The sequence below is a fragment of the Chiloscyllium plagiosum genome, unplaced genomic scaffold (assembly GCF_037043375.1).
Source record: "Chiloscyllium plagiosum isolate Xiang-an unplaced genomic scaffold, Cpla_swu_hap1 HiC_scaffold_27, whole genome shotgun sequence".
NCBI classification, from domain to species: Eukaryota; Metazoa; Chordata; class Chondrichthyes; order Orectolobiformes; family Hemiscylliidae; genus Chiloscyllium; species Chiloscyllium plagiosum.
Genome location: NW_028270165.1, coordinates 72100191 through 72114121, shown reverse-complemented (window position 1 = coordinate 72114121; position 13931 = coordinate 72100191). Strand labels below are relative to the sequence as shown.

Below are 13931 nucleotides of genomic sequence, written 5' to 3'. Positions count from 1 at the left end.
CACTTCTTAATAAAAGTGTTTACAATTACCCGTGATTTCAGCCCATCTTTTGGGTCATCTGTACTCCTGGATTAAACTATCACGCTCGTCCAAGATAGTAACCGAAGGTCTGAGAACTGAAATAATCCAGAGTGATGATGGAGTGTTACTCATGGCTCAGGGGTTACATTTCTGACCTTGAACATGGGTTCGAGCCCACGTCCCCACTGTGGGAAAGATATCGTGGAACTTGAAAGGGTTTTGGAAAAGGATGTTGGAGGGTTTGAGCTACAGGGAGAGGCTGAGGCTGTTTTCCCTGGAGCGTCGGAGGCTGAGGGGTGACCTTACAGAGGTTTACAGAATCACAAGGGGAGTGGACAGGGTAAGTAGCCATAGTCTTTTCCCCTGGGTAGAGGGAAAGAGGGCATCGGTTCAAAAGTGAGAGTGGGGAAAGGGACACGTTTGCACGCAGAGGATGGTGCATGTGTGGAAATGAGCTGCCCGAGGAAGAGGTGGAGGCTGGTACAATGACATACATTGAAAAGGCATCTAGGTGGCTACACGATTAGAAAGGGTTGAGGGGGATATGGGCCAAGTGCTGGCAAATGGGGCCAGATTAATTTAGGATATCTGGGTCGGCATAGATGAGTTGGACCAAATGGGGGTCTTTTTTTATGTGCTGATCAACTCTGACAGCATCTCTGGAGATAGGTCCAGTTAACGTAACAGGTCGAATGACCCTCCCTCACACCTTTTCTAGAGTATTCGCAGTTCATTTAGTTTTAACTGGTATAAATATTTTGCCTCATCAGCAAAACGGATCACGGATTATTGTTTGTTCCAAACTCCGGAATAAAGAGACTTTCACTGGGCTCCCTCAAGGAATTCAAAGTTAGCCGTTTATTAGAAACCAAACTGACTTCCGACAATAACGCGGCACGCACCCTCATTAACATCAAAACTATCATCGGGAATTTACAAACAAAAAAAAAAACACCCTTTAACCCCCAAGCACAGGCATCCCCTCGCAACACAAATAGACAAAAATATCTGCAGAGGGGATGGCTTTCCAAAGTCAGAAAGCTGAAAGGGCCTTAAAGAAGACGACCGACATGGGAGCAATAGTCCCATCAGGTCCCGCCAGTGGCATTCGGTGATCCGATTGTCCACCCCACTTTCCCGCCTTTTCCATCAGAACCCTTTCGGATTCCGGGATCCGTCCACCTCAGTCTCGATTGCTCCAACCTCAATAGCCCTGAGAGTAGGAACCTTCCGTCCCTCCAGCCTCCGCATCCTCAAACACTCGTGCCAACTCCAATTAGATCCCACCGCCCAGGATGCCTTGCCCTGCCCACCCCTCCCTGCCTGCCTTCCGCAAGGCCCGTTGCCTTCGCTGCACTCCCCACCCCGCCCCTCCATGGTACCCTTCCCATGTAACCGGATAAGGTGCAACGTCCCGTCCGTGTCCCTCACGTCCATCCAGGGAGCCGGACATCCCTTCCAGGTGAGACAGATGTTCACCTGCCTCTCCTCCGACCTTGTCTCCTGCATCCGGCGCTCCTGATGCGGACCCGACCAACCCTTCCGTCCGGCCAGCGACCAACCAGGTCGCACCCTCTACCCGTGTCCACCTATCCCTACCTCGCATGTCCTCTCCTCACCCCCACTCCCTCCATTTAACTGCAGCCTGCCCCCCCCCCCCCCCAACGTTCAGTCCTGAAGAAGGGTTATACCCGAAACGTCCACCTCTCTATCTCCTGATGCTGCGCTCTCCCGTTCATGTCTACTTTGGATTCGGTTTCTTTCTTGTCTCCCAGAGTAGAGACTGGTCGGACCCAGCATCATCTCAGCCCGATTGAAGGTGGCACGTAGATTTCCGCGGGTGCAGGCAGTCTGAGGTTTTCTTGAACGTACGCTGGGTCAGCGCCGATTCCCTCAGTGTCTGCGCTGGGCTGTGATCGGTGGAAGGACTGGTGTAATGCTTCGGGTCTAGTTTTGCTTCCTTTTCTCTGTTGTAAACTCATTTGAAGCGGGGGGTGGTGGGGGGGAATGAGGACAGGGCCACAAATCCCCAATTGCCCTGGAGTTGCAGTGGGGCCACAGCAGGTACATCTCCTGTCCTGGGAGAGCGCAAGATGGGTCTTCCCCGACAATCGACTCTCGGTTCCAGGTTTCGGTCGAGTTCAAACGGCCCAGTGGTTATTATCGCTGGACTGTTAATCCAGATAGTGCCCCGGGGACCCTGCCACGGCAGATGGTTTGAATTCAATAATGTTTTAAAAATCTGAAATCATGAGTCTAATTGCCGATTGTAGTAAAATCCCATCTGGCCGACTGATGTCCTTGAGAGAACAAAACTTCCAACCTTACCTGGTCAGGCCTACATGTGACTTCAGAGCCTCGGCATTGTGGTTGACTCTCAACTGCCCTCTGGGCAATTAGGGGTGGGCAATAAATGCTGTCTCGGCCAGCCACGCCTTCATCCCGTGAATCAGTTTTTAAAAAATTCCGCTATCTGCCACTTCGGGATTCGAACGCAGCCGCCCAGGGTATTACCTAGCTCCCTCCACTCACAGTCCAGCGGGAGCACCATTCGGCCGTCGCCTCCCTCCTGGCTTTAACAGGCCTCGATCCGGACTGGGTGACGGGCTCCACCTTCGGGCGAGAGCAAAGTGATCGAGTTCAGCGACTGCCGAAGGTGGCGCCGTTGCTGGGTGAAACCGTCCACGTCTCGAGGGGGTGCGTCCCAGAGCGTCAGCGGACGGGTGGGAACGCTCTCACCGGACGGCGTGCGCCCGACGCCTTTCCGCCAGTAAGGAACGTAAAGGACTAATCAGCACTTTCAAATCGGAGATTTCGGTGGAACCTCGCAGACTGCGAATTCTCCAGGTTGAGTGGGAAGGGGGAAATCATTCGGAGTGAGGTGACACTTTGCAATTCTCTTGGAAGGGAGTCGTCCAGGGGAGGACTCTTGAACCGGAGGGCGGGAAACGGACAGGGTCTCGGAAACCGCAGATCGGCCTCACAGCCGGAACCTGCAACACCGATCAGTTACAGGAAGTTGAAGTATGAGGCCTGTTTTTTTTTTTGGAGGGGTCAATTACTGGGGGACATGAGTTCAAGGTGCGGGGGGGGGTTGGGATGTTGAAAAGTGAGATGCCAGGCATGTTTTTCCACACACGGGGGGGGGTGGCGAGTGCCTCGGAGGCGCTGCCAGACGTGGTGGTGGATGCAGACACAGTAGCAGCATTCACCCAGACAAGTACAGAAACAGGAAGGTAACAGAGGGAAACGGATTACGTTTTAGTATGGAAGGGCAAGATGCAGCGACGCAGGCTGGGAGGGCCAAAGGGGCCTGTTCTTGCGCCGTTTGTTCGGTGAAGACAAGACACTCAAAGCTTCAGATGATTAATTCTGGACGTGATCAAGAGCGGAATCAAACCTCTGCAGTCGCTTAATGATCCCCGCTGGAGTGTCTGCGGGTATAGGAGCTGACTGAAGCCCTTTCCCCCAACACACACACACACACAGATACACACACACACACACACACTCCCTCACACACAAAGACACGCAGACAAATACAGACCCACTCTCTCCCTCGCACAGAAACACGCAGACCCAGACCGAAACATTCCCTCATACACAGATACGCAGACCCAGACAGGCCACGCCCCCTCACATACAGACACACAGACTCAGACAGACACACTCCCTCACACAGACACGCAGACTCAGACAGACACACTCCCTCACACACAGACCGAGACAGACACACTCCCTCACACACAAACACGCAGACACATACAGACCCACTCACTCCCTCGCACAGAAACACGCAGACCCAGACCGAAACATTCCCTTACACACAGATACGCAGACCCAGACACACTCCCTCACACGCACACAGACACACTCCCTCACAGAAACACGCAGACACAGACATACTCCCTCACATACAGATACGCAGATCCAGACACACTCCCTCACACACAGACATGCAGACCCAGACAGGCCACACTCCCTCACACAGATACACAGACCCAGACAGACATACTCACTCCCTCTCACACACACACACAGACCCAGACAGACACACTCCCTCACACACACAGACTCGCAGACCCAGACAGACTTACTCCCTCACACACAGACACAGACACACACCCCCCACCCCAGACAGGCCACACTCCCTCCCTCACACACACACACACGCTGACCCAGACAGAAACACTCCCTCCCTCACAAACACACGTAGACCCAGACAGACACACTCGCTCCATCACACACAGACCCAGACAGACTTACTCCCTCACACACAGACACACACACACATAGACAGGCCACACCCACTCCCTCACACACAGATATGCAGACCCAGAAAGACACACTCCCTCACACACAGATACGCAGACCCAGACAGACACACTCCCTCACACACAGATACGGAGACCCCAGGCAGACACACTCCCTCACACACAGATATGGAGACCCCAGGCAGACACACTCCCTCTCCCACAGATACGGAGACCCCAGACAGACACACTCCCTCACACACAGATACGGAGACCCCAGACAGACACACTCCCTCACACACAGATACGGAGACCCCAGACAGACACACTCCCTCACACACAGATACGGAGACCCCAGACAGACACACTCCCTCACACACAGATACGGAGACCCCAGACAGACACACTCCCTCACACACAGATTCGGAGACCCCAGACAGACACACTCCCTCACACACAGATACGGAGACTCCAGACAGACACACTCCCTCACACACAGACACACACACCCCAGACAGACACACTCCCTCACACACAGACACACACACACACATAGACAGGCCACACCCACTCCCTCACACACACATATGCAGACCCAGAAAGACACACTCCCTCACACACAGATACGCAGACCCAGACAGACACACTCCCTCACACACAGATACGGAGACCCCACACAGACACACTCCCTCACACACAGATACGGAGACCCCACACAGACACACTCCCTCTCCCACAGACACACTTCCTCCCTCACACACAAACGCACAGACCCACAGACACATTCCCTCACACACAAACACACAGACACATTACCTCACACACAAACACACTGACCCACAGACACATTACCTCACACACAAACACACTGACCCACAGACACATTCCCTCACACACAAACACACAGACACATTCCCTCACACACAAACACACTGACCCACAGACACATTCCCTCACACACAAACACACTGACCCACAGTCACATTCCCTCACACACAAACACACTGACCCACACATTCCCTCACACACAAACACACTGACCCACACATTCCCTCACACACAAACACACTGACCCACACATTCCCTCACACACAAACACACAGACCCACACATTCCCTCACACACAAACACACAGACCCACAGACACATTCCCTCACACACAAACACACTGACCCACAGACACATTCCCTCACACACAAACACACTGACCCACAGACACATTCCCTCACACACAAACACACTGACCCACAGATACATTCCCTCACACACAAACACACTGACCCACAGACACATTCCCTCACACACAAACACACTGACCCACAGACACATTCCCTCACACACAAACACACTGACCCACAGACACATTCCCTCACACACAAACACACTGACCCACAGACACATTCCCTCACACACAATCACACTGACACACAGACACATTCCCTCACACACAAACACACTGACCCACAGACACATTCCCTCACACACAAACACACAGACCCACAGACACATTCCCTCACACACAAACACACTGACCCACAGACACATTCCCTCACACACAAACACACTGACCCACAGACACATTCCCTCACACACAAACACACTGACCCACAGACACATTCCCTCACACACAAACACACAGACCCACAGACACATTCCCTCACACACAAACACACTGACCCACAGACACATTCCCTCACACACAGACACACAGACCCACAGACACATTCCCTCACACACAAACACACTGACCCACAGACACATTCCCTCACACACAATCACACTGACACACAGACACATTCCCTCACACACAAACACACTGACCCACAGACACATTCCCTCACACACAAACACACTGACCCACAGACACATTCCCTCACACACAAACACACTGACCCACAGACACATTCCCTCACACACAAACACACTGACCCACAGACACATTCCCTCACACACAAACACACAGACCCACAGACACATTCCCTCACACACAAACACACAGACCCACAGACACATTCCCTCACACACAAACACACAGACCCACAGACACATTCCCTCACACACAAACCCACAGACACATTCCCTCACACACAAACCCACTGACCCACAGACACATTCCCTCACACACAAACACACAGACCCACAGACACATTCCCTCACACACAAACACACTGACCCACAGACACATTCCCTCACACACAAACACACAGACCCACAGACACATTCCCTCACACACAAACACACTGACCCACAGACACATTCCCTCACACACAAACACACAGACCCACAGACACATTCCCTCACACACAAACACACAGACCCACAGACACATTCCCTCACACACAAACACACAGATCCACAGACACATTCCCTCACACACAAACACACTGACCCACAGACACATTCCCTCACACACAAACACACAGACCCACAGACACATTCCCTCACACACAAACACACTGACCCACAGACACATTCCCTCACACACAAACACACAGATCCACAGACACATTCCCTCACACACAAACACACAGATCCACAGACACATTCCCTCACACACAAACACACTGACCCACAGACACATTCCCTCACACACAAACACACTGACCCACAGACACACTCCCTCACACACAGACACAGACCCACACAGACACGCATACACAAACTGACACACACAGAAACACTATCTGCCTGTAACTCTGTCCATGTCAGGTGCAGCCGAGAGGTTTGCCCTGGCCGTGAGCCCGCTGGTGTTTCAGGAGGCTGGACGACTGAGTGAACTCCTCCCCGCACTCGGAGCAAGCGAGCGGCCGGTGCCCGGCGTGAACCTGCCGGTGTGCGCTGAGGTTGGCCGGGCGCCGGAACCTCTTCCCGCAGGCGGCGCAGCCGAACGGCCTCTCCTCGGTGTGCACCCGCTGGTGCGCCACCCGGGTGGACGACTGGGTGAAGCCCTTGCCGCACACGGCGCAGACGAAGGGCCGCTCGCCGGTGTGCACCCGCCGGTGCACCGACAGCTCCGAGGACTGCTTGAAGCGCTTCCCGCAGGACGGGCACTGGAAGGGCCGCTCGCCGGTGTGCACCCGCCGGTGCGTGACCAGGGCCGAGGATTTGGTGAAGCCCTTCCCGCAGACCGGGCACGCGAAAGGCTTCTCCCCCGTGTGACTGCGGCGGTGGATCTCCAGCTCCGAGGGGTAGTTGAACCCTTTCCCACAGTCCTCGCATTTCCACGGCTTCTCCCCGGTGTGGGCCCGCCGGTGGATTTCCAGCAGGGAGGGGTAGTTGAACCCTTTCCCGCAGTCCACGCATTTCCACGGCTTCTCCATGGCGCGCTCTCTCTCTCTCTCCACTCTCAGCGGTGAGAGGTCTCTTTAGGCTGTTGAACTGGTCAAAGCTCTTTCCACAGCCAGTCCATTGCTAACTCTCCCACTTGAGTGGACGCATGTCTTGTTGCCTTCCTCGTCAACGCTGACATTTGAAAGATAAGAACGAATATTTCAGCTTCCCATCTCAAGGGTCAACAGCATTCGCGTCATGAGAGTCATGCAGCACGTGTACACACCCTTCGGTCAAACCTGTCCGCACTGACCGGATATCCCAAATTAATCTTGTCCCATTCGGCCCATCTCCCTCTAAACCCTTCCTGTTCATGTCCCCATCCAGATGCTTTGTCAATGCTGTCATTGTACCAGCCTCCACCCCTTCCTCTGCGTGGAAACGTTGCCCCTCAGCTCCCTTTCCCCTCTCACTTTAAACCTACGCCCCTCTATTTCTGGATTCCCCCACCCCAGGGAAAAGACCGTGTCAGTTTACCCCTATCCATGCCCCCCTCATGATTTTATAAGCCTCGATGAGGTCACCCCTCAGTCTCCAATGCTCCAGGGAAATCAGCCCCAGCCTCTCCATCTAAACCCTTCCTATTCATGTCCCCATCCAGGTGCCTTTTAAATGCTGTCATTGTACCAGCCTCCACCACTTCCTCCGGCAGCCCATTCCACACATGCACCACCCTCTGCGTGGAAAAGTTGTCCCTCGGGTCCCTTTTAAATCTTTCCCCTCTCAGTTTAAACCTCTCTCCTTGGCTAAAATGAAAAGACCTTGGCTAATCACCTTATCCACGCTCCTCATGATTTTATAGAGTTATAGAGATGTACAGCGTGGAAACAGACCGTTCGGTCCAACTCGTCCATGCCAACTAGGTTCAGCTGCCAGCACTTGGCCTATATCCCGCTCAACCCTTCCTATTCACATCCCCATCCAGAAGCCTTTTAAATGCTGTAATTGTACCAGCCTCCACCACTTCCTCTCGCAGCTCGTTCCGTACATGCGCCACCCTCTGCCCCTTTTAAATCGTTCTCCTCTGACCTTAAACCTTTGCCCTCTAAGTTTTGGACTCCCTCTACCCTGGGGAAAACGACCTCTGCTATTCACTCTATCCGTGCCCCTCACGGCTTTACAAACCTCTAGTCAGCCTCCGACGTTTCAGGGGAAAACAGCTCTCGACTATCCAGCCCCTCCTGAGAGCTCCAACCCCGGCCTTGTCAATCTTTTCTGAACCCTCTCAAGTTTCGCAACATCCTTCCAGTCGCAGGGATACCAGAAATGAACGCAGTATTCCAAACGTAGCCTCACCGATATTCTTGACAGCCGTCCTGACGATTGAAGATCTTGACGTGATGTTCCGTTTGGGTTTCTGATCCCTCAATGCTCCTCTAATCCCCTGAGAAGAGAGTTTGACAAAAGTTAGCCACATATGCACAGTATGCAAACACAGAACAGCCAATTCAAGTTTCCATGGAACATGGTTTCCATTTAGTTGATGGCCATGTGGTTAGCACTGACGCCTCACAGCACCAGTGACCCAGGTTCGATTCCACCCTAGGTCTGTGGGAAGTTTGCACATTCTTCCCCATGTCTGTGTGGGTTATTTCCCACAGCCCAAAAGTGTGCAGGTGACGATGGATTGGCCAAGCTACATTGCCCTATAGTGTCCAGGGATGTGCAGACTTCATGGATTAGACATGGGAAATTCAAGGTGATAGGGTGGGATGTTCAGTGCAGACTCGATGGGCCGAACGGCCTGCTTCCACACCATAGGGGTTCTGTGATTGCTCCCCCAGAAACCTGGCCCCACACACTTGAATGTTAAATATTTTACAAGCCAATTTCTCAATGCTGCAACAATGTCTCCCACTTTAAGCCACTTGGAAAATAAAAAGGGATATGGAGGAAATACCCACCTACTGGTGACATTGCACTTTTAGCTCTAATAGATAGAAACAGATTGAAGGGACTATGGGCCCTTCTCTCACAGCTGCCCCTTCTCCTTAATCCCACTCCTGCTTTCTCCCCAAAACCCTTGATTTCTTTAGCCGCAAGGGCCATATCCAGCTCCCTCTTGTCTAACAAACTGGTCCCGAAAAGTTTTCCGTGGGAGAAATTTCTCCTGCTTCACATCCCCGAGAGTAAAAATTCTTCCTCACATCAGTCCTGAATGGCTTATCCCTTATTCTTCAACTGGGAAGAAGGCATTTGGTACACTTGTCTTTATTGGTTAGTGCATGGAGCATAGAAATTGGGATGTTGTAGCTGTACAGGACATTGGTTAGGCCTTGTTTGGAATACTGCATGCAATTCTGGGGGCGAGGGTCTCCCTTCTACAGGAAGGATGGTGTGAAACTTGAAAAGGTGCAGAAAAGATTTACAATGATGTTGCCAGGGTTAGAGGGTTTGCGCTGTAGAGAGAGGCTGATAGGTGGGGGCTCTTTATCCTGGAGCGTCGGAGGCCGAGGGGTGACCTTATAGAGGCTTATTAGAGTCATGAGTGGCACGGAGAGGGTAAATAGCTAAGGGCTTTGCCCCCCCCCCAAGAGTGGGGGAATCTAAAACTAGAGGACATAGGTTTAACGCGAGAGGGGAAAGAATTGAAAGGGACCAAAGGGGGTGCACCCAGGGGGTGGTGCGTGCATGAACTGAGCTGCCACTGGAAGTGGTGGAGGCTGGTACAATTCCAGCATCTAAAAGGCACCTGGAGTGGGGACATGAATAGGAAGGGTTTAGGGGGAGATGGGCCGAATGGGACTAGATTCTGCTGAAGGGTCAGTTTCTAAGATGCAATGAATTTCTCTTCTTGAACTGACAGTTCTTTGTGCATTTTGCACCAGCCTCTGGGTAGGCAGCACCTTCCTTCAATCCCCTCCAAACCTCCAGCCCTTAAACCCCTGGTCATTGAGACTCCTTCCCAACTGGGAAACTATCTCACTCTCTCCCCTGCCTGCGTCCCTCAGCCTTCTCTGCTCTCAGCAGCCTCCTGACGTGGACCCGGGGTCAGGTACCTCGATCCCGGGTGTCCGCTGCTGGACTGAGGGGTTGCATGAGGCCTCTCTGCCCATCAGTTCCCATTCCTCTCCCTCTTCCGCCTGCGCACGGCCACCGTCGCCCGTCACAGGTCCCGCCCACCTCCTCCACCCCGATTGGTTGGAGGACCAGCCGCGCACCTCCTCCACTCCGATTGGTTGGAGGTCCCGACTCCGCGGGCTCGGTCCTCCAGCTCCGCCTATCCTGTTCACTCCGATTGGTTGGAGGACCAGCCGCGCGCCCCGGCTCCTCCAGGCCCGCCCGCCCACCTCCTCCACTCCGATTGGTTGGAGGTCCCGACTCCGCGGGCTCGGTCCTCCAGCTCCGTCTATCCCATTCACTCCGATTGGTTGGAGGACCAGCCGCGTGCCCCCCAGCTCTCCAAGCCCGGCCACCTCCTGCACTCCGATTGGTTGGAGTTCCCGAATCCACAGGTTCGGTCCTCCAGCACCCGCCTATCTCATTCACTCCGATTGGCTGGAGTACCAGCCGCGCGCCCTCACATTTTGCGACCCCGCCCACCTCCTTCACGGTGATTGGTTGGAGGACACCCCCCCCACAAACACAAACACACTCACGCGCGCGCGCTGACACTTCCAACCCGCCCACCTCCTTCATCCTGATTGGTTGGCGGACTCCCGACACCGCAGGCGCCGTCCGCCAGCCCTTCACTCCGAATGGCTGGAGGACCACACTCCGCCCACTCGGTCCTCCAGCCCCGCCCCCCCCCACCACCACCGGCTGTCAATCACCCCGGCTTCTCCACCCAAGAAGGGGGCAAAAACGGTCTGCGTCATCAGTGTGCGCCAGAGACTGGGCCAGAGAGACACAGAGCAAAGGGGGACTGAGGCTGGGAATAGAGGAAAGCAATGGTGGGATGGGTTTGAATTTCAGTCCAGGCAGGAAGGGGGGATTGTGTGGGGCCCGGATTTGCAACCCTGGAGGAACAGGAAAGCAAAAAGAAATGGGTCCTCCAGAAAGTGTCTACTTGGTGACCTCCCTGACATTGGTGACCTCCCTGACATTGGTGACCTCCTCCCTGACATTGGTGACCTCCTCCCTGACATTGGTGACCTCCCTGACATTGGTGACCTCCCTGACATGGTGACCTCCCTGACATTGGTGACCTCCCTGACATTGGTGACCTCCCTGACATGGTGACCTCCCTGACATTGGTGACCTCCCTGACATTGGTGACCTCCCTGACATTGGTGACCTCCCTGACATGGTGACCTCCCTGACATTGGTGACCTCCCTGACATTGGTGACCTCCCTGACATGGTGACCTCCCTGACATTGGTGACCTCCCTGACATTGGTGACCTCCCTGACATGGTGACCTCCCTGACATTGGTGACCTCCCTGACATTGGTGACCTCCCTGACATTGGTGACCTCCCTGACATGGTGACCTCCCTGACATTGGTGACCTCCCTGACATTGGTGACCTCCCTGTGCAGTGTGTTAGAAGAGAGGGTTTAAAAGGCGCATGAGTCCAGCCCAAACCATACACCAGCGTCTGGTTGAGGTTAATTGGGATCTGAACACCCCAGAATCTGAATGTGGAAGGAGAGACGTTTGTGGGGAAACCAGAGAAGCGCTGAGGTGCGCAGCCGAGGAGGTAGAGCTTTTACTAGTTGCGCAGCTTGGAATAACTGCCTGGGTTTGCAGTGATGAGGGAGTATCTATGTGTACTGTGCGTGGACAACTGATTATCCAGCTGGGAGAGCAAGATGGAGAAACCGTGGAAATGTGGATACTGTGGGAAGGGCTTCAGTTACCCCTCTCAACTGGATATTCATCGTCGCAGACACACTGGAGAGAGGCCATTCACTTGCACGCAGTGTGGGAAGAGGTTTGCTTATTCATCCAGCCTGTACTTACACCAGAGGGTACATGCTCGCAAGAAGCCGTTTGCCAACCTTGGTGGTCGGGAACAGTTTGCTTCATCAAACCTGATGGGCCGGGTTTGTTCTGATCAGAGGCCTTTTAAATGTTCTGACTGTGAGAAGGGCTTTAAAAGCAAACAGGAGCTGCTGAGACACCAGCGCACGCACACGGGCGTGAGACCTTACACTTGCACCATTTGTGGAAAAGGATTTGCTCAGTCATCCTACCTGCTGACACACCAGCTTGTTCACACTGATGAGAGACCTTTCCCATGTTTGGACTGTGGCAAGCATTTTAAAAGTAAAAATGACTTGCAGTTCCATCAACGCATTCACACTGGGGAGAGGCCGTTCTCCTGCTCCCTGTGCGAGAGGAGATTCCGGCGTTTATCCCAAATGCAGACGCACCAGCGAGTTCACACTGAGAAAAGACCTTTCAAATGTTCCAACTGTGACAAGAGCTTTAAAAGCAAGCAGGATCTGTTGACACACCAGCGGGTTCACACTGGGGAGAGGCCATTCACCTGTTCTGTGTGCGGAAAGCGGTTCACCCGATCGTCCAATCGTCTGAGACACCAGCGCGTCCACACCGGGGAGAAGCCGTTCGCGTGCTGCGTGTGCGGGAAGGGGTTCACTGATTCTCCGCAGCTTCTGATCCACCAGCGCATTCACACCGGGGAGAGACCGTTCACTTGCTCTACGTGTGGGAAGGGTTTCACTCAGCCGTCCCAGCTCACTGAACATCAGCACGTCCACACTGACCAGCGGCCCTTCAAATGCCCCGACTGCAAGAAGAGCTTTAAGAGCAGGAAGTATCTGCTGATGCACCGGCAGGTTCACACTGGGGCGAGACCTTTTACCTGCCTGGTGTGTGGGAAGAGGTTCACTCAGTCGTCCCACCTGCTGAGACACCAGCAGCTTCACACTGGGGAGAGGCCGTTCACTTGCTCTCGATGCGGGAGGGGATTTGCTCGGTTATCCAACTTGCTGAGACACCAGAGAGTTCGCAAGTGTGTACTGAGAGGGGATTCTGTTGTCAGTCCTGTCCAGGATTGACAACGTTCATTTGGACAGTTGAGCCTGCCTTAACCGCTGTAAATCTTCATTGTAACTGGTCTGGTGCTTAACGTGCTGGGTAAAGTTCAAATAAATGTTGGGGAATCTGTTTGACCGGCCTGTGTGTGAATGAAAGGCTGTGCAGGCTTGCAGGGGGCCTTGAACGGCCTACTCCAATTTCCATGCCTTAAGAACCAGAGCAGATCCCCTCAAAATATTTTAAGGTAGCCTAGACCCTAACTTTTTTTTCTTATTTTAAATGTACGTGTGAAGGGCCGTGTCCCAGCTGCAAACTACTCGATATTAAGCTAAACACCATTTATTTAAAGTCAAAATGCAACTAAAGGAAGAGTTTAGAATAAC

The 13931-nt window shown here is 53.5% G+C and overlaps 3 protein-coding genes across 5 annotated transcripts in view; 1 reads left to right on the top strand and 2 right to left on the bottom strand.

The window, feature by feature from the left end:
• The window catches only part of LOC122546765 (uncharacterized), a 29440-nt gene extending 24315 nt beyond the window's left edge, over positions 1-5125 (bottom strand). Inside the window, exon 1 of the mRNA XM_087974839.1 lies at positions 1713-5125. The gene's annotated coding sequence lies outside the window, so the exon portion shown is untranslated. The remainder of the gene's footprint in view (positions 1-1712) is intronic.
• A 1626-nt stretch (positions 5126-6751) lies between these two features.
• LOC148144569 (uncharacterized) lies at positions 6752-10700 on the bottom strand. Of its 3 annotated transcripts, none has more exons than XM_087974867.1 (3): positions 10604-10700; positions 8730-8988; positions 6752-7736 (listed from the first exon to the last, which is right to left on the bottom strand). In XM_087974867.1, exon 3 carries the CDS (start codon positions 7592-7594, stop codon positions 6980-6982), a length of 615 nt encoding a protein of 204 aa, XP_087830993.1. In that variant the 5' UTR covers positions 7595-7736; positions 8730-8988; positions 10604-10700; the 3' UTR covers positions 6752-6979. The 3 variants fall into 3 exon arrangements, with proteins under 3 accessions (XP_087830993.1, XP_087830995.1, XP_087830994.1); XM_087974869.1 differs by having other exon boundaries at positions 8901-8988; XM_087974868.1 differs by lacking the exon at positions 10604-10700 and adding an exon at positions 9509-10418.
• Positions 10701-11422: 722 nt separating this feature from the next.
• LOC122543577 (uncharacterized) lies at positions 11423-13677 on the top strand. The gene has a single exon (XM_043682383.2). The coding sequence runs from the start codon at positions 12357-12359 to the stop codon at positions 13566-13568; it is 1212 nt and encodes a 403-aa protein (XP_043538318.2). The 5' UTR covers positions 11423-12356; the 3' UTR covers positions 13569-13677.
• The last annotated feature ends 254 nt before the right edge of the window (positions 13678-13931 follow it).